We start from the raw sequence: 19,215 nt of genomic DNA, 5'->3' as shown, positions 1-19,215 counted from the left end.
ATTACATTTGCTAAAATTTCGCGTACAAACTATCAGTCATACAATTTGTTTCGGAACAGTTAGGCCGCACTTTGATATTCAGAGAGGTTTTCATTGTTTGTAGTTGGTAATACAGCATACTAAGTAACGTAACATAATCGCAATCGTGATCAAAGGTTCTCTCGCGCATCCCTACTTAATGACTAAGTCAGCATTAACTAGCATACCGAGTAGCACATATACTAAGTTTAGTTCCGGCTAAAGCACCGCGCGTCAGCGTCTCCGTGTCCGTGTATATTTAGATAATCATAATCGATTATATTGCTCATATGTACGTTGGTGTTGTGTGAGTAGGCAATGTGTGGGTGAGGTGTAAATTTCACTAGTTGGCGTTGGCGTTTCGTGTGTAGTATTGTTCTAGTGTATGTACGTATGTACGTAGAGTCCCGCGTAAAGTAATCCTCGTGAGTCCTTGGGTAAGTAAGTAGGTTGCGTTGTTATTTGCTGTTCGTATGTATATATAGTAAGTCTCAGTTCTCAGTATAAAAATCAGTACCATATGTTACGTTTCTCATTTGTTTCAGCTCACACCTTCTTGCATTTGTGCATTCACTTGCAATCCTTTAAATGTTTACAAAAAAATATCGCTTCTCTGCTGCGCGGGGTGCTTTCTCTTACTTCACAGATATCATTATACATATATCCACACAGGTCTTTCACACAGCGTACACTCCACACACAGATGATCGACTGAATCACAGGCAAAGTTACAGTTGCGTTTTTAGTTTATTGGGTTTTAAGCTTAAATCAGACGACGACCATTCGCACAGACGGCACGGGTCAAGGGGCAAGCCCATTGAAAACCCTTAGCTTGCATAGTGGGGTGCCAAAAAATGGGTCCATCCACCACCATGCCTTTTTATTGGAGCTTGCCCCTCAACCGTTCGCCAATTCCCTGGCTTACTCTAGTGACATGAACACTCTTCTTAACAGCTAGGTGTAAGAAACTCGTTAGTCCCTCAATTGTTGTAATGATTTATATTTGCTTTTGGAATGGTTACATACAAATTTACTCAGTCACAGTTCCAAACACACTACTCTTACGCTTTGTAAAACTGACAAATGTGGGTGGTATGTATAAAAGGTAGAAATTTGTGCTAAATGAGTGGCGTGACATGTTTAAGTTTGTTGCTAGACGTACTCCTCCCACCATCAGTCACTCCCATAAACAACCATCGACAAGCATCACACTTTTCCAATTCATATATATCATAATCTTCATTCAGTGCTCAAGTGTCATCCGCATAATATTCAGCACCAAGAACCAAGCATCACATCATACTCAATCAACACACCTGCGGGAGAAAGGTTGATAAATGTGATTATTAGCAACGATGGCGCTTGGATTGTGTGAAGGCATGTAAGTCTTCTACGTATATCAGCTAACTTAAGTTGCTAGAGTGAATTCAAAATTCGAGGCATCACTTACACGTTGCATGCCACAGCCATTCCAGTGGGCGTTGCTCAGCTTTCGATTTTCCAAAGATTCGGAGTCAAGTCACTCATCATCTGTATCATCCGCATCCGATCATTCATAGCTAATATTAGTGTTTATCTAATTAATGTTGGCAATTTCACGTTTTCATCAAGTGCTCTAAGCTGCCATTTCAAATTCCAATTTCTGATATGTTCAAATCTGATAAAACAAACTTTCCTTTTTCTCTGAGTGATTTCCTTCGTTCTTGGACGGCTGTGCGATACTTTATTGCGAAACTAGACAAATATTACCAATGAGATTATTTCGCTTTGAAATGGCAACTTGATGAGCCTTAGAATTCATTCGAAGACTTCTAGACGAGATTCAAACATAATTTACCAACACTTGGTTACAATGTGCGCTTATATATAAACTAGTAGTTCACAATAGTTCACTTCATTCTGGTTTTCACGTGTTCGCATTGTAATCTAAAGTTGTGAAAAGATTTTAAACGGTTGCTTTCGACTTCATTTGTATCCTCCATTTACTCTTCTCATAGTTCACAGTCGCGTCTTTTTCGTAAGGTAGTTTCTGGTTATGTTTTTGTATGGTTTGTATATGATAAAACAACTAAATCAAGTGTGTATCGCTGTTTGTCCTATCAAGCTGTCACGTGGTCTTGTCTTTATGCGTTCTATATCTCTATGTATCTTATGGTTTGCAGGTTGCCAGAGAATTTGCAGCAACTTCGAATCTCTCCTCCTCCCAAGGCATCAAAAGAATGCTGGAAAATAGTTTCGATCGAAACATTCAGTGAAATATTTAAAAAACACACTTTAAGAAGCTCTTGGATTGGTTGCTATAAATTTTCCAGCAACTCTGCGTTTTTTTGTAAGTAGTTATGTTTTTGTATACCCTGGTCCGTTGCGCATTTAGTTTTAGTAGTTGCGTTTACCTAATAAATATATTAATTATACAAGTATTGCGTGTGTGCTGCAGGTAGTTGCTTGGTTGTTGTTTTGCTGTTTTTTTTGTTTCTCGTTGCTGTTCTCCCCATTTAAGGTAACTACAAAATGTAAAATGAGGGGCCAACTAAGCGTCATTGGTTGGAATTAATGAGAGCACACTAAATCGTATACACACAAAAAAAGTAAAATAATTTGCAAAGTTCGTGCTTCCGTGGGCTTCGAGCGAGGCTGACTTAAATGTGGGGTTCTGTCTTTAAAGTAAGTTAGGATCTGGGTCTTCTAAACAGCCACGCCGACGCCTTTGTACGTCCCTAAGTCATTTCGTATTCGTAATTCGTTTTAGTTTCTAGTTTGGGTTTCGTTTTCAGTCATCTTTTCAGTGTTTTACATTTAGTTTAGTTTAGTTTCGGTTTGTTTTCATTCGTTTCGTTTGCTTGTAAATTTAAATTCAAGTCCGTTTAAAATCTTTTTGAATTGCTGTTTGGTTTCGCTTATGTCTAAAATCATTCGTTTCACTAGAAAAGTTCTTACGCTTAATCCATAATATCACACAACACGCCGATGCACACGCGCGCCAAACATTTCGGGGGGTTGGTCGCAATCAAAATACCACGTACATAGACACAGTTCCTCGCAAGCATCCATCACAGCATAACTATTGGCATGGGGGTAGGGGTCGGACCACAGGCACGCATCTTATAAAGTCTAGGTGGTACATACTCGCTCTCAGCCATATGGTTCACTCCATCACATTCGGTTCGGTTTGGTTCACACATTCATTCTTAGAATATATTTTTTTTTGTTGCGCTAGTGGGCTAGTGGGTAGATACATGAGTTCTTAGATCCTAAAGTGTGGCTCTTAAATCCGCTACAAGTTAATGTTTCCAAAGGGGCAGCAATGCATTCAATGTATTTGTTCTTATCAAATCAATTATTTTCTACCGATTTTTATAAGTAATTTTGAATTTTACATAATTTGAGTAACATAATTTGGTAATGCTTAAAATCGGGTTAACAAAGCGCTGGTTGCCGTAGCCTACCCAAAACTAAACTGCCATCAAAGCCGGCTTGTAAGAATGTACAGCAGGAACTATCAATTGCGAAGCGCTCTAATCAATGGGTAGTTCGTTTTGGGATCTGCATTACCGAGCGAGGACAATAGGCATATGTAAGGGATAATTAAACTCACACGAATATTAACAGACCTTAATTAAAATATTGAGTCGAAACAGTGGATCGAATTGCGCTTACAGCTAGTGGGGAGGAGTTTTATAAACAAGTGGTCTTAGCATTTAGAAGTTGCACAGCAACAATAGATCGGACAAACAAACTTAGCAGATAGATTCTTTTAATCAGAGAATTCAGACTGGACTGCAAAAATAGAGAAATGTGTGAAAATTAAAAATAAACTCGGATCAATCAGTAGGATAGTCGATTTTGGTGCAAGCGCCATTACAAATATAATAGTATTAAAGGAATTTTTTTTTTTGAATTCTTTCAAGAGGCACTTGCCAAGAATCGACACATCCCAGGTAACCACTCGTTCGATGACGAAATACATAGTGGAAATGTCGTGCACTCACCACTTTGACTGCATTACACACAATCTTGAGGGTCTGGTGGGAAGCTGAGAAACATTAACCTCTAGCAGGCGGCCTACTGCGTGATGACCTGGGTATTGATTTTTTTGATCTCTTTGACGGCCCAGGTGCACAGCATCTTGGTGCGCTGCGCCTTGGAGCGCTTGCCCTCGGCAAGGAATTGGGTAATGATGGCATCATCCAGCAGCGGGTATAGCCGCGGACCAAACGAAGTGCACAGATCGCCAATGAAGCCAGCGGCACTGGCCAACATCGAGTCGGACACGTCGCCCTCCTGAGCGATGCGCTTGATGAACGAAATAATGTGCATCAGGTGGGGCTCCATGTGCATAACGTCTGGATGGGCAGTCTGGTCAACGCCCTTAAGGCCCTGGATGATGCCAGTGTAGGCTTCAAGGATGCTTTCACGCAGCTCGCTGATGTATTCGTTCATATCGAAATTGTTGGCGTCCGTCTGAAAATTAATATAGAAAGTGTTAACGATTGCCTCATATACCATTCGTGTTGTAACCTAACCTGCAGATTGGACGCAACGCGCAACATGTCTAGGACCATGCTCAAGTATGGCAGGAAGTGGCTGCCTATGCTCAACGCAATATCCCCGAAAGCAGACAGAACCTGCGGCTTGACGGTTCGATGGATAGTCGGCTCCGTAAGATTGTTAATCAATACGGTCATAATTTCGTTGGCGTATGGCACCATTAGGTCCTTAAGGGCGCGGAAAATGTCGCCGGTGAGACCAATTGCTGCGCAGCAGACCTGGTACTCCTGGAAGTTCTTTAGACCCATGACGAGGAAGTCCTTGAAAGCGGGTAAGTACTTGGCAAACTGAGCTCCCAAAAGTTCAACCAGTGTCGAAACGGCAAGGAAGGCCTCCTCCTGCACTACACCCGACTTTCCAGCACTTGAAGTGAACATGGTCAGCAGAGCGGTCATGATGGCATCGGAAATTTGAGGAGCATCCTGCTCGTGGACCTTTCTTAAAACGCTTTGCAGAGTGGCGCACAGAAGCGATTGTAGGTCGTTGAACTGATTACGATCGCTGTGATTGTTAATCTGCGTTTCCATCTGCATCACTTGGTTCAAACGCTCCAAAATCACCAGTGTGGTGCGCTGGACCACCAAGTAGCAATCCAAGGGAGAGTTCTTGATCATATCCATTAGTGCCTGATAAGCCGCACACCGCAAATTGGCTTGAGCTCCGTCCGATCGGTCAGTGGTCTCCAGCAGCTGGGTAATGATGTACTCAAAGTACGGGGACAGGGCGTACGTCTCCGGAGTCTCTCCCTCGTTGGTGACCGCGGCCTCGCAAGCGGCATCGGAAAGGCCAATGAAGGCCCAGCACACGTTGGCCGCTACACGGGGCTCCGACTTCAGGCTCTTCACGAAGCACTCCAGAAGCGTTTGAAGATATGTCTCGTTGATAGCCGCCTCGGGAATTATCTGTCAGAAGAGAGCAGTAGAAGGTTAGTAACAATATGAATCACCATAAAAATCAACCCTACGAACATCGCAAATGCGTCCGAATGTCCAGGCGATGGTATCGCGCACGATAACGCTGGAGTCGTACATCAGTCGAATGAGCGTGGGCATGGCCTGCTCCACGAGCGGCTTTAAGGTATTGGTCTCCAATCCATTCAGCACGGAGCCGAAAGTCATCACCGCTGCGTCGCGGAATCGCCAATTAGGTGACTCGATGTTCTCCTTGATGAAGGGAAGCACATGGGGCACGATCTCGTCCTCGCAACAGGTGGCCAGCACCATGAGGCAAACGGAGGCGGCCTTCGCCGGGCTCCAGGTGTCCTCGTCATCGCACTCGTCCTGCTTGGTTAGTTTCTCGACGAGCACCGGCGTCACGAACTGCAGAGCACCGCGAGCATAGTGCTTGGACACTCTCTGCGGAGCGCGGCCCTGATCAGTGGCCTCCTGGCTTTCGATGGCCAGATCTATCTCCTCATCGCAGACGTTCGACCAGAACTCTATGCCCTGCAGCGCTACAGCATCGTTATCAGACTTCATGGCCGCCAAAGTAATAGGGAAGAGAGCCTGTGCCATGTAGGGCTCCATGTACTGGTAGTAAAGGGTCATAATTTTCACCAGACACTGCAGAGCGGCGACGCAGATTTGCGAGTCCTGGCACTGAGTGGCCTCGCACACCACCTCCATGATGAAGTTGCGCTCCATGTCCTTCTCAAAGTTCGATTTGGTGAACTCCAACGAGTTGTGAAGAGCCGTGGTGGCCGCCAAGCGTACATGATTGCTCGGCTCTACCTTTCGCATGCCGTGAATAATAGCAGTCAGCACCTCGTTAGACTGGTTCTCCATGACGCCGAAACGAATGTCCTGGCAAATGTAGCCAATGGCCTCCAACGCCGACTCGCGATGCATCTCGCTGGATCCATCGCTGACCACCTTGTTCACCAGTGTCTGGATGAGTATGGGCCAGCGGTTTATCGGCAGCTCGATTACGGCCACATAGGCCACGCACTGGGCTGCGCAGGAGGGCCGGGTGTTCTCGGTACCCAAAGCAGCCAGGATCTGAAAGCAAGTCGCAGTTATTCAGTGCCAATTGTACAAATCATATGTTTCAACATCAGCGTTTGTAACTCACGTTATTCTTGATCAACTCGCGGATCTCGCTGGGAAACTGATGCCAGCGCTCCTGGTACTGTTGGCTGACCTTCTCGTCCTTGCTGGTCAGGTGGTTCTTCAGCTGGAGACCGGCTGCCATTCGCGCCACTGCGCTGTTGGTCGTGTTCACCAGGATCTCTGATAGCGCCTTGAGAAACTCGGGTAGGTTGCTGGCCGCCGCCTGCTCCAGAAAGTTCTTCGCCGATAGCAGTTCATTTTTGTCTGGAAGTGCGTCAATTGGTTGGTTACAAATTTTGAATTTCCAATTATGTCAACGAAAGATGGTATTTGTGGTCGTGCCTAGACCACCATTTATTGGTCGGCTTAAAGCTTTGGGTTAAGGCCATTGGATTTTACAACGATTTACTTTTGCGAATGTGTAGGCAATATATAAACTTTCATAAAGGTAAGGAGAATATTATTTAATAAGAATACAATGGATGGTCAAAAAAGTGTATGCATATAAAGAACTAAGCAGTGAGGTCTAGTCGAATTCTTCTGAATTGCGGCGGTGGAGCATGAAATCTTCAGGCAAGGCGCATTACTTATCAGCAACCGGAAGAACTGGCCGCCAAGCATGCGATGGTGACTCCGAAGCGACGCCTCAGTGATTCCTAGAGTTAGTGAGGTTATGTCGCAGGCGATTCGTACATCCTTAATTGTAGGAGCGCAAGCATTGCGAATACATACAGACGCGCCGCCAAGGGGAAGATGGGAGTATGTACGTGGATGCACATGTGTGCGGAGGCCCCTAGCAACCAAACATATGCGAGCGCCTATTGCAACCCTGCGCAACATATAACGCGCGTCCCTCCCGCCAATCGAAGAAAAATCCATATTTTTCAGATCTATACACACACGTTTGTAGCAGTGGGGAAACTCACCTGGCGACACCGTCTTCTCCAAAATGGCAATCAATTGCATGGCGATATCGGAAGTCATGTCTTTGCTCTTTTTCTCTCTATATGATTTCTACTTCACTTTCCGTTTCTTTCTGCAGCTCGTGCGTCTGTGTGGGTGATGGAATTTTTGCGTAATTACTAGACAACTAGCTTGTCTGTCGGCTGCAAATGGTGGAGACAAAGGAGGTAAAGTTAGTGGGCTACTCCGCTGAGGCTGGCTTTTATTTTATTTCGACAGGTTGCAACACCTTGATCGTCCCAAGAATTGATTTTTTCGCACACACACACAACAAGCGCGTTCCGTGGAACTCTTCATTCTACTCACATTGTTGTTTGGTTTTTTCGGGAACGGTAAAAAAGCGCGGGATTCCTAACTGCGATTTACTAAGTTATATTATTGTACGCCTATTTAACGGTTGCAGAACCTCTGTTTATCTGCTTTTCGGGAATGGCAGACTATATTTCTTGTGTCTCCGCTGAAACGAAAGCCGATTTTTATTTGATAATACTGAGTTTCGATGAAACAGGCGACACCTATTCGAATGCTTTATTCGACTATCGATAATTTTTAAATCCAATAACGTATTAATTCAATATTAAATGCGCAGGAAATGTGCAACCATTGGACAAATTTTATTATTTGTCAGGAACGACAAGACCGAATTACTTACCAATTATATTAAAACGCGTTAAATTTAAATGTTGGATCTTATCGAAAATGTTCTCAGGCTCAGAAGCTACAAAATTAATCGTTAATTTGAATGTTAGGGCAACAACACAAACAAACTCGTGCAACTAAATAATCGAATACTTCGACTTAAGAGTCGTAGATAAAAAAATTTACAAATGAAAAAAGTTTGATTACTATTTTAAGAAACTGTGGATAAAAAGAGTAATATCTAGAAAGTATCACAAGTATCAAGTATACGTGTGCATAGTGCTTGCATTCGCATAGTCAACAGCGGAATTGATTTATTTAAATATATAAGTTTATTAGGTACACCTAATTTTGAATTGCAAGTAATAATAATAACAGCTAAACGTTTACGCGGTAATATTTAGCCTCGCAAATGGGTGTTTTTTTTTTTTGCCAGCCAGTTGGCAGCACTCTCAGCTGGCCTAGGTGGCAACGCTGCTACAGTGCTGACGTTCGGCAAAAAAGAGGAAACGTAGTAAAAACACTCGAAAAACTCCGTATATTCCGATAAATATCCAGATAGTACGGTTTGTGCGTGGCCCGCCGATCCGAAGAGTGTGGCAGAGAATCGCTGACTCGGCCACGTTGCGATTACAACCCGTACAATTAAAGGAATAAGGTCTGCTACTCCTGCCGTTCGTTGGTCATCCAAATTCGAGATGATCCTGATATCTGGACTTCTGCCGCTCCTGGGCGTCGTCCTCTTGCACCTGGCGACCCCAACACAGGCCTTCTATCTGCCCGGTCTAGCACCGGTAAATTTCTGCAAGAAAACCGACGTCTCATCCACATGCAAGGTAGGTGTATACGTATGTGCAGATGTGCAGATGTACATATGTACGTAGATAGTGGGTGTGTTTGCCCCACGCCCGCCACAATTAGCAAAGGCAGTGGAACTAATGGAGTACATTGGTGCTATATTCCTCTAATGGTGGTCAGAGGCGGAAGCACTGATAAGCGCAGTTTCTAGTTATATGTCGGGTCCATATGTGGCTCTCTATCTCCACGTCTGCTGACGTTGCCTACGCCAGCTCTCTTTCATAGCGAAAGCAAAATGGGAGTTCTAATGTTGGTTCAGCTGGCTCGCGAAGGCAGATTTTGGGGGCTCCCTACCTTAAGAATCTTACCAGTCAGTGGCGGCTAACCAATAACCGAAACAGGGAAAACGGTTAACTTGAGAATGAGATATCATGTCATTTCGTACATCCTTGCATTATGTTTGGGTTTTTTTTTCTTTTTAATAATAATAGTATAACACAATAACAACAACAATTAGTTGACATCCCAAATAGGTAGGGTTAGCCCTTTTAAAAGATGACCTAACTATTGGATGATAAAGTGTGAGCTATTGTTTTTCTTTGCTTTATCTTATCTTTAAACAAATCAAAATAACATTTTAATAAGCCCGTAGTTCAAGGAAGTAGCCCAAATCCTAATCGGTTTATACGCCCTTAAATTAGACGTTTCCCAATGATAAGAATTAATTAAGGTGTTTCACATTCAATTGTTTCTAACAATCTAAGAGAGCTTTTTGATAAGATAAATTTCTAAGAATCCAAATATAAAAGCATATTACCGGGTCAAATTATCGAATACATTTGCAAACTTTTGGAAACCACTCTTTAATAATCAACGATAAGAATAAAATACACTAGCATTATCAACAGTTGTGAATCCCATTGATTGATCTAATTCCTGATTATCTGATTATCTTCCTCAGTCGGAAATCTTATTGTACGTCAACCGCCTGAACACTGAGGAATCCGTAATACCCTATGAGTACCATCACTTCGACTTTTGTTTGGGCGAGGAGCAGAACTCTCCGGTGGAGAATCTGGGACAGGTGGTGTTCGGAGAGCGAATACGCCCAGGACCCTATAAAATTCAGTTCTTGGAAAACCAGCAATGTGCGACCGTAAGATTAAACAGTTTTAACGCATTACCAACATAATGATTTAATGATTCTTCGTATTTAGACCTGTGTCAAGACCTACAAAGGAGACGACCCGGCTAGCAACCGTCGCATGATGGTTCTTAAGAAAGGAATCAGCTTGAACTACCAACACCATTGGATTGTGGACAACATGCCGGTTACATGGTGCTATCCACTGGAGAACGGCAAGCAATACTGCGGAATCGGATTCCCCATGGGTTGTCTAGTTCGCAGTGATGGCGAGGGTTGTCCCATCAACTCTATATATAACCAGCCCATGCATTATTATCCATTCAATCATGTGGATCTCGAGATTACTTATCACAGTGGACAGTCGGAGGACTGGGGAATTCAGTTCGGCAACAGTGGACGCATAATCTCTGTAAAAGTGACTCCCAAATCTATCAAGCACACCGACAAAGAAAACCCCAATTGCTTGAGCACAGAGCCACTGGCAATCAGTGAGAACTCCTTAAAGGCTGGAGAACAGCTGGAGATTGTCTACACGTACAGCGTGAAATTTTTGAAGAACGATTCTATCAAATGGTCGTCACGTTGGGACTACATTTTGGAATCCATGCCGCACACGAATATCCAATGGTTCTCCATTCTCAACTCCCTGGTTATTGTGCTTTTCCTGAGTGGCATGGTGGCAATGATAATGCTGCGTACGCTGCACAAAGATATAGCCCGCTATAATCAGATGGATAGCGGTGAGGATGCCCAGGAGGAGTTTGGCTGGAAACTGGTACATGGTGATGTGTTCAGGCCGCCGCGGAAGGGCATGCTGTTGTCGGTCTTCCTGGGTTCGGGTGTGCAGGTGCTTGTGATGGCCATGATCACCTTAGCATTTGCCTGCCTGGGTTTCTTGTCCCCAGCCAATCGGGGAGCCCTGATGACCTGTTCCATGGTCTTGTTTGTTTCGTTGGGTACACCGGCTGGTTACGTGTCTGCGCGTATCTACAAGAGTTTCGGTGGGCTGAAATGGAAGAGTAATGTCATCCTTACCTCGATCGTTTGCCCTGGGTAAGTACTTTGAAATTAAAGCGATATTGTTATTTAATCGTTTTTCTTTTTTAGTGTGGTCTTCTCATTGTTCTTCGTCATGAACCTGGTGCTGTGGGGGGAAAATAGCTCCGGAGCTGTGCCATTTAGCACGCTAATTGCTCTGCTTGCCTTGTGGTTTGGCGTCTCTGTGCCACTAACCTTTGTTGGAGCTTACTTTGGATTCCGCAAGCGCGTAAGTATATATTTAGATAGTTTTTATCCGGATTCCTTACATTTGTCTGTATGATTTTAGGCACTGGAGCACCCTGTGCGTACCAACCAGATTCCCCGACAGATTCCGGACCAATCGATCTACACACAGCCTATTCCTGGAATCGTTATGGGCGGCGTTCTACCCTTTGGCTGCATCTTCATTCAGCTGTTCTTTATCCTGAGCTCGCTGTGGTCCAGCCAGATTTACTACATGTTCGGCTTTCTGTTCCTGGTCTTTGTCATATTGGTCATCACATGCTCGGAGACCACCATTCTGCTGTGCTACTTCCACTTGTGTGCGGAGGACTATCACTGGTGGTGGCGCTCCTTCCTGACGTCCGGCTTCACAGCAGTCTATCTGTTCATCTACTGCTGCCACTACTTCGTCACAAAGCTTTCGATCAAGGACAGTGCCTCGACGTTCCTGTATTTCGGCTACACGGCCATTATGGTATTCCTGTTCTTCTTGCTGACCGGCACCATCGGGTTCTTTGCGTGCTTTTGGTTCATACGCAAGATCTACAGTGTGGTCAAGGTGGATTAAACCGCATAATTCAAGAGGGAGCTCGTGCGAATGTATTTTTGTATGTGTAGCCACAAATTAACACTTAAGCCTAATGTGTGTGTGATTTCTGCGCTGTGCGCCCGGCACAGACAGTTTTCTGTTTACTATAATTACGATTGATATGTGTATAATAACATATGTTTGTATCAGGCAAAGAACAGTGGAGTAACGAAGCGCGCAATAATTTTTAAGCAGTAAACAGCAACCGTGTTCGAGTTAAAACGACTTGAAGCATCTTTTGTATAGCTCTTCGTTCTGTTAATCTTTAGGCGTAAAATTTAGCAGTGTCCATTTCCCAGCTCTAGCAACGATTCCAAGAAAAGAAGAAATTATTAAGAAAAAAACTGAAATCCCCTTAAAAGTATTGAGCTGCAAAACGAAGTACTTTAAACCCCGTTCTCTACTTGTAATATCAAAGCCTAACAATTGTAATTAGTGGCTCGTCTTAGCCGTAATTCGAGCAGGATTGAATTCACGTGTAATATTTTAAATACTTTAGTTTAAACTATTTAAATCTAACTTGCGACTAAAGAATAAACAAAACTATAAATTACGAATCGCGCCCTCTGCAACGAACTTTTTACTATCAACAGAACCAGCTCATTCTTTCAACCCTAGACAACTGTCAGTTGTCAGTGGGTTGCTTCTATGGCTTCCGTGAGCTGAGCCAACCAGGCAGTGTGAGTAAACATTTCCAGCTCAGAGCTTGTCTAGCGGCGCATCCATGTCAGATATTGAGGACAACGATGGGGACGAATACGATGAACTTTCGGAGCTGCGACAACGCCACAAGCCCGAATCCCAGCCCTCGGTGGATGTGCGTATCTGTGAGACACGGCCCTTGATCTTCTCTAGACTTGCTGTTTTCTTTCCAGGAGGCCTTCGATCTGGACGACCTTCTGCCCACCATTGGCGAATTCGGGAAATACCAGAAGCTCTTGGTTTTCGGAATTTGCCTGCCCGCCTGCATACCGTGCGGTTTTTGTGCCTTTAACCAGTTGTTTATGGCTGATACTCCGGATGACTATTGGTGTCGCATCCCGGAGCTACTCGACATGCCCCTGGAGCAGAGAAAATCGCTGTCCATACCCAAGGAACTGGTGAGTAATTGCAGCCATACGAGTGCCGAGGCTAAGGCAATCAAGTCAGCCCATTGATTGTGCGTTGCTTAAGGTGAAGGGTCGATACGAGGGTGGTTCGATGAGTAATCGAAGGGGCTAACAATGAAATGGGGGAGAGGTAAACTTAAACATAGTGCTGAAGCTAACCTTCTATTCTATGCCTTCTATGAATATATTAAAATAACTGATGAAATAATTCTTTCAAGGATAACGTCGAACTGGTCTACAGCAAATGTTATACCTACGGAGTCAACTGGACGCAGCTCCTTGAATCGGGGGAAGAGGATGACCTGACGACCATGGAGCCGAATGCCAGTTGGCCACTGATCAAGTGCCCCCAGGGATGGGAGTACAACACAAGCGTCGTCTGGTCCTCCATTGTGATTGATGTGCGCAGTCCAGACCATAGGCCTTCATTTGAAACTACAACGTCCTTCATGTAGGAGTCGCTCGAATCATTTCCCAAGCATCAGTACTTCCTTTAGCTTGGAGCGAGGGATTGGCTAACTCAAAACCTTAAATCCTTCACTTTCAGTTCGATCTAGTGTGCGATCGGGATATTTATCCTACCATTGGATTGGCTGCTCTTAATACTGGCGGTCCCGTGGGAGTCTATCTTTTCGGATTACTCAATGATCGTGGTGGACGAAGGCTCTCATATTTCGTCTGCTTGGCCACTTTGCTGGCTGGCAGCCTTATGACTTCGCTGAGCAAGGATTTCTGGACTTGGGCCGGCAGTCGAGTCATCGTAGGACTGACCATTCCAGCTGTCTACCAGATACCATTTATAATATGTGGGTATTTGATTGTTTGGTTCTACGATATGCCATTAACTTCTCTGCGCCTGCAGCTTTGGAACTGGTGGGTGAGAACTATCGATCCTTCGTGACTGTGATGACGTGCACCTTTTACACTTCGGGCATCATGCTCCTGTCCGGCGTCACTTATCTGGAGCGGGATTGGGTGCGCCTCTCCTACATCACCTCCCTGCCGTTTTACGCCTATTTCCTGTACATGTTCGTCATGCCGGAATCACCGCGATGGCTTTTGATGCGCGGTCGCCTGGAGGAGGCCCTCAAGATTCTGGAGCGCATGGCGAAGGTGAATGGCAGGGAGTTTCCCGAGGCTGTGCATCTCAAGCTAGAGGCTCAGATACGACGGGATAAGCTCAAGAAGCAAAAGAAAAAGATGGCCAATGTGGGGCTGGCGGATCTCTGTCGCACCCCCAACATGCGTTTGAAGACCATCCTGATCACGCTGAGTTGGTTCGCCAATGAGACGGTTTATCTGGGACTCAGTTACTACGGACCAGCGCTGGGCACCAATCAGTATGTCAGCTTCTTTCTGTCGGCTGTTGTGGAGCTGCCGAGTTATTTGTGCTGCTGGTACTTCATGGACACCTGGGGCAGAAGATGGCCATTGAGCTTATCAATGATATTGGGGTAGGTGTTTGACCCATCATCATCGGTTTTTTGTGTAAAATTCGAAATTCAACATTTTTCAGTGGCGTGGCCTGTGTGATCACTGTAATGTTGCCCGATGATGCCGTGGATGAGACCCTTGTGCTGTATCTAGTATCCAAGGCCTTGCTATCCGCCTCCTTCCTGATCATATATCCCTTCGCCGGCGAACTTTATCCCACTCAGGTTCGAGGTATCGGCATTGGTGCTTCCAGTTATATCGGAGGATTGGGTCTCATTGGCATACCTTTCATTACCTACTTGGGAAAGGACAATCTTAAGCTGCCCTTGGTCATCATGGGCTTCCTTTCGATGCTGGGCGGCATGACGGGATTGCGGCTGCCGGAAACACTGCATCATCGCTTGCCGCAGACCATCGAGGAGGGCGAGGAGTTCGGGAAGAACTGGCAGCTCAAAGATTGCTGTAGATGCGCTCAAAAGCCGTAAGTTCAAGAAGCATATGGTGACCAAAGCAGGTATAAAACTAATATATATTGTGTTTACTTTATGCAGGGAGATTTTATCTCAACCTGCGTCGTACGAGAACCTGGATGTCCTGGCTGGCTCCTCCACCAATGCTTCTGAGGTGGAACTGGAGCTGCGGGACAGTCGACGGGTTCGGGAGCCGGCTCCTCGGATTGACGAGCGTACGCCCCTGGACACAACGGCCAGTGGAAGTGGGCGACCTGTTCACCGGCCCTCGATGAAGCGATTGGTGCGCCAAATGAGCGTCATGGACACCCAGAGGACTCATGATGGCACCATGCAGTTGACTCATTGGATCTAAGATTTGTAGCGGAAAATCTAATTTAATGCCGCTAAACCTATGTTTAAAAAGATTGCATATGAACTTTTTACTAATCTATTGTTTAACGCTAAGGGATATCTATTAATTATAAAACTATCAATTAATATTATCTGTAATACAAACATACACATATAATTAATCATACAAGTTTACCATTTTTGCAGCACAATGTTAGCAATTGCCATTGTATAAAAATTGAATGTTTCAACAAGTTACTTAACACATACAACAGCACTATTTAATTACTTACTAATTAATTTATAATTTAAATAATAGTACTCTAAGTAAACGCTTTTGATTCCGTGTTATAGAAGTACCCATTAGAACTATGTGCAAATTTATAATTTTAATTTAACTGCTTAAAATTAAATCTATAACAATTTCCCCGTTTAAATACCAGTTTTGTTTTCCTTTTCCATTAATAATTATAGGGCATTGCCATTATGCCTAAGTTGTTTACTTTTGTGAATTACAAAAGCTTTGTAAACAAAAACCGAAACTTAATTCTTCAAACATATCCGGTAAAAATAAATACATAAATAAGTACGTATAGCGTATGGTGTATGGCACTTGTGCGACTTCTCAATCACCGGTAATTGATTTATGCATTTATTCAGGCAATTATGCAATTAATTGTTGTCAAACAAAAAGAAAACTTGCTCATGCGGTGAATAATAGAGGAATGCGCTAAATTGCCACCACCTGTCGACCGTAAACTGCTGGCGGTCACTGTCAACCGTAGGAAGTGCCTGGTCCCATGGGAATTCGAAATGCTGGATCAGATCACAAATATGATGACTCCAAGGAGATCTTGGACAATGCACAGATTTTCCTACTGGCATCAGCACTCACTTCCAAGTTCTAAGATTCGTTAAGATCCTAGTCGTTTTCCCTATGGATCTCTGGTGTATTCAGATCTGGATCTCTAATTACGGTAACCATCAACATGACTAATATTTACCCGGTTACACAAGATCGAGCTTAATTTTTCCTGATTTCCTATCATTACATCTGGGCAGTGTCAAAAATGAACTAATCAAAATTTACGTACAAGCAAATAATCCAAAAAATGCCTAAAGTAAAAACGCAATCGAGATCAGTGAAGTCTCCATCTCCAGTTCGCTCCAATCGCCCGGGTGGCGTCCAAAAAAGTGAGCCTTCGCCATCGCCATCGCCGTCATGCAAGACCAGTCTGCTGGATCTGCCGGAGGACATCATCCGGCTGGTTCTCGAGTTTCTGCCCAAGATTACCGATAAGGCTCTGCTGGCCTGTGTGGCGCCCAAGTTCCGAGAGACCTTCGAGGGCTGGGCGAGAGTGCAACGAAATACCTTGGACATGGTCAGCCTGGAGACGGTGCCTCTGCCGCAATTGATCAGGTTCTTCAAGGTGGCGGGACCCTTTATCAGAGTCCTTCAAGTGGACTGTGCGTCCTACCAAAAGGAGTCCCTGCTGGTGGAGTTCGTCAAGGAATACTGCCCCAATCTGGAGGAGATCAGTTACTCGAACGCCACCGATGAGTTTCACTACCGATCGATTATGTCCAAAATGACGCACTTGAAACGGGTCACTATTGAGTGTTTGGACGCAGAGGATGTGCTCAACTTTGATCTGCAGCCCAACCAGGAGCTGGAGTTTTTTGAGCTGGTTAATGGTTGCTATACAGGTAGGTGTACACTACACTCTATTCACGCGTTTGGGGCACCTCTTCAAACTTTATTTTCGCATCAGGCCAAAATCTCTGCGGGTTTCCCAATCTCAAAACTTTGGTCCTTCGAGACTGTCTGCTATGGAACTCGATGGAGTTTGGAATTCCGCTTAAGTCGTTGCACACTTTGGATCTCGACGACTGTTGTTTCGAGGTTATGAATGTGAGCTTGTACCAGAAAATCGCCGAGAGCTGCACGAACTTGGTGGAACTGATCTTCTCCGGCTGCGATACCAACTTCGAGGTAATCGCCAACCTGCCCAATCTGGAGCGCTGTACACTGAAAACCTGGATGACCTCCAACGAGCTGAATATTGGGTTCCTCACGGTTCTGGCAGAGAAACGAGGAAACAAGCTCACCCATCTGCACCTATCCGGTCAGTTCCATATCACCAATGAGCACGCCAGGTGCCTGGGACAGTTGAGTAGCCTCAGAGATCTGCGGTTCAGCAACAACGATATCCTGGACGACGATCACTTCAAGTTCTTCAACGATCTCAGCCAGCTGGAGCTATTTGGACTGACCGCGTGCGGTCGGGTGATGGACGTGGGTATGATGAGGATGGTGCGGAAGTGTCCCCAGTTGAAAGTGGTTGATTTGACCGATTGCGAGCAGATCACCGAGGAGTTTGTGATCCAGGCCATTGGATTCTGCTTGAAGGGATCGGGTCGTGATGTGGTGCTCAATGTAAAGGGAACCAATATCAGGCGGCCTATATTGACGGTGGGAAAACCAGGGCGGGAGTTTCGAAAACATATACTGACCCTTTCATGTTTTGCAGCATCCGGATTACGTGGATTCCTTCAATCGTCTAAGGGTTAATTTTATTTAAAACGACACCAATCGAATGGAAAATGGTAAGAGAATAAATGTCTACGAATTTGTTGCAATAATTTGAGCAAATTGTGTTTCTTATTGAACATCAATTATCAAGACACTGCCCAAAAATGATTAGATTTGATTTCTATTAATAAAAACCAGTCGAAAAGGAGTGCAAGTATTATGTTTGCCATAAGCTGAGATTACTGGATTAGGGAACAGCCGTGGTGGGGAATTCTTCCGTGAGTGGATGGCCTTGGAGCGCGAATGGCTAAGACAATGGGATCCTCACCGGATCGATGACTCATGGCCCCATGGCTGCCATAAGGAAGTGGACGATCGAAATTTATGATCATGCTCACATTGCTCCATTAGCACGCCGATGATTGCGGACAAGCGTGTGTGTGTCGCTGCACTTTGGGCCTTTGGCGAGTAACAATTGGAAGCTGGTCCGTCCGTCGAGCGGCTGGCTAACAAGCCAAGCGAATGGAAACCGAAATCAAACAATACGATATTGGATACAGTTCTGAATCCGCGATTCAATTCGATCCAAGCGATCGATCGCCGGCAATAAATTTCGCATTCAATTGCTGTTCAATTGGAACTGAACTTTGTTGCTTTGTTGGCCGATGATGTCTGTGTTAGCAGCAGGAAGCTAGTGACCGCGGCCAGTTGATTACACTTGGAAAAATAGAGTACTGTTTTTAGTTATATGCAGAATTTAGGAACTAATGTATGCTGCAGGATTCTTATAATACACATGTCCAGTTGGGATAAATGAAATCCTTTTAGCCTGTCATTCTCCACAGGTTTTTTGAGTGATTTAGAATTATTTGCAGTACAGATCGTAGAGCGAACTCACCTGTGGCCACTCCACTGGTTAGGTTAGTCATCGATCGTTTTGATTGTTTTTTGCGTGTGCTATTTGTTTCACACTGACCTCGAGTGGCTCCTTAAATGGCTGTCGGCGGCTGCAATCGCCGCGACTCTCCGATCGACGGGGCTAGAAGGGGGTTAGCAGGGGGCTAGAAGGGGTTAGCAGGGGGCTAGAAGGGGTTAGCAGGGGGGGGGGTTCTGGTGGCCAGGGGCTCCCCGGCGAATGCCTTGACATGTTCAGGTGTCTGCCATGCTCGGCTATCTGACTAATTAGTGTACTTTAACTGGACCAGCAGAGCAGGCAGCTTGCTGACATTTGGCCACAAGTTGCAGTGGCATCTTCTGCTCATCCGGAGGAGCAGGGTTTGCATGAGTGGGGCAAATTAAGCAGGGATATTTGGCTTACCCTGC

At 44.9% G+C, this 19,215-nt stretch overlaps 4 protein-coding genes across 6 annotated transcripts; 3 read left to right on the top strand and 1 right to left on the bottom strand.

Moving 5' to 3' along the window:
* Positions 1–746: 746 nt before the first annotated feature.
* Positions 747–8,045, bottom strand: LOC6618187 (importin subunit beta). Of its 2 annotated transcripts, none has more exons than XM_002042426.2 (8): positions 7,884–8,045; positions 7,541–7,720; positions 6,637–6,878; positions 5,535–6,563; positions 4,542–5,468; positions 4,008–4,479; positions 1,469–3,795; positions 747–1,334 (listed from the first exon to the last, which is right to left on the bottom strand). In XM_002042426.2, exons 2-6 carry the CDS (start codon positions 7,596–7,598, stop codon positions 4,081–4,083), a joined length of 2,655 nt encoding a protein of 884 aa, XP_002042462.1. In that variant the 5' UTR covers positions 7,599–7,720; positions 7,884–8,045; the 3' UTR covers positions 747–1,334; positions 1,469–3,795; positions 4,008–4,080. The 2 variants fall into 2 exon arrangements, with proteins under 2 accessions (XP_002042462.1, XP_032581835.1); XM_032725944.1 differs by lacking the exon at positions 7,884–8,045 and adding an exon at positions 7,807–7,844.
* A 631-nt stretch (positions 8,046–8,676) lies between these two features.
* Positions 8,677–12,566, top strand: LOC6618186 (transmembrane 9 superfamily member 2). Its single transcript, XM_002042425.2, has 5 exons — positions 8,677–9,052; positions 9,976–10,170; positions 10,232–11,214; positions 11,269–11,428; positions 11,489–12,566. Exons 1-5 carry the CDS (start codon positions 8,915–8,917, stop codon positions 11,990–11,992), a joined length of 1,980 nt encoding a protein of 659 aa, XP_002042461.1. The 5' UTR covers positions 8,677–8,914; the 3' UTR covers positions 11,993–12,566.
* A 69-nt stretch (positions 12,567–12,635) lies between these two features.
* LOC6618185 (carcinine transporter) lies at positions 12,636–15,805 on the top strand. The gene is made up of 7 exons (XM_032725950.1): positions 12,636–12,830; positions 12,889–13,113; positions 13,341–13,523; positions 13,670–13,928; positions 13,985–14,576; positions 14,639–15,037; positions 15,108–15,805. Exons 1-7 carry the CDS (start codon positions 12,738–12,740, stop codon positions 15,379–15,381), a joined length of 2,025 nt encoding a protein of 674 aa, XP_032581841.1. The 5' UTR covers positions 12,636–12,737; the 3' UTR covers positions 15,382–15,805.
* Positions 15,806–16,388: 583 nt separating this feature from the next.
* LOC6618184 lies at positions 16,389–18,577 on the top strand. Of its 2 annotated transcripts, XM_032727638.1 has the most exons (4): positions 16,389–17,066; positions 17,132–17,832; positions 17,891–17,966; positions 18,044–18,575. In XM_032727638.1, the coding sequence occupies exons 1-3, from the start codon at positions 16,472–16,474 to the stop codon at positions 17,939–17,941; spliced, it is 1,347 nt and encodes a 448-aa protein (XP_032583529.1). In that variant the 5' UTR covers positions 16,389–16,471; the 3' UTR covers positions 17,942–17,966; positions 18,044–18,575. The 2 variants fall into 2 exon arrangements, with proteins under 2 accessions (XP_032583529.1, XP_002042459.1); XM_002042423.2 differs by having other exon boundaries at positions 17,891–18,577.
* The last annotated feature ends 638 nt before the right edge of the window (positions 18,578–19,215 follow it).

Source organism: Drosophila sechellia, chromosome 2L (assembly GCF_004382195.2).
Source record: "Drosophila sechellia strain sech25 chromosome 2L, ASM438219v1, whole genome shotgun sequence".
NCBI lineage: Eukaryota > Metazoa > Arthropoda > Insecta > Diptera > Drosophilidae > Drosophila > Drosophila sechellia.
The sequence above is the reverse complement of the archived record's forward strand: the minus strand, read 5'-3'. Positions and strand labels throughout refer to the sequence as shown.

Bases quoted from the DNA above. Each gene is read 5' to 3' on its own strand.
- LOC6618187 (XM_002042426.2), bottom strand. From the start codon at position 7,598: ATGACTTCCGATATCGCCATGCAATTGATTGCCATTTTGGAGAAGACG. The intron at 5,469-5,534 runs GTTCGTAGGGTT...CTCTTCTGACAG, and splicing joins CATTCGGACGCATTTGCGAT to ATAATTCCCGAGGCGGCTAT. The intron at 4,480-4,541 runs GTTAGGTTACAA...ATTAATTTTCAG, and splicing joins GCGTTGCGTCCAATCTGCAG to ACGGACGCCAACAATTTCGA.
- LOC6618186 (XM_002042425.2), top strand. From the start codon at position 8,915: ATGATCCTGATATCTGGACTTCTGCCGCTCCTGGGCGTCGTCCTCTTG. The intron at 10,171-10,231 runs GTAAGATTAAAC...CTTCGTATTTAG, and splicing joins AAAACCAGCAATGTGCGACC to ACCTGTGTCAAGACCTACAA. The intron at 11,429-11,488 runs GTAAGTATATAT...GTATGATTTTAG, and splicing joins ACTTTGGATTCCGCAAGCGC to GCACTGGAGCACCCTGTGCG.
- LOC6618185 (XM_032725950.1), top strand. From the start codon at position 12,738: ATGTCAGATATTGAGGACAACGATGGGGACGAATACGATGAACTTTCG. The intron at 12,831-12,888 runs GTGCGTATCTGT...TTTTCTTTCCAG, and splicing joins AATCCCAGCCCTCGGTGGAT to GAGGCCTTCGATCTGGACGA. The intron at 13,114-13,340 runs GTGAGTAATTGC...AATTCTTTCAAG, and splicing joins TGTCCATACCCAAGGAACTG to GATAACGTCGAACTGGTCTA.
- LOC6618184 (XM_002042423.2), top strand. From the start codon at position 16,472: ATGCCTAAAGTAAAAACGCAATCGAGATCAGTGAAGTCTCCATCTCCA. The intron at 17,067-17,131 runs GTAGGTGTACAC...TTTTCGCATCAG, and splicing joins GGTTAATGGTTGCTATACAG to GCCAAAATCTCTGCGGGTTT. The intron at 17,833-17,890 runs GTGGGAAAACCA...CATGTTTTGCAG, and splicing joins TCAGGCGGCCTATATTGACG to CATCCGGATTACGTGGATTC.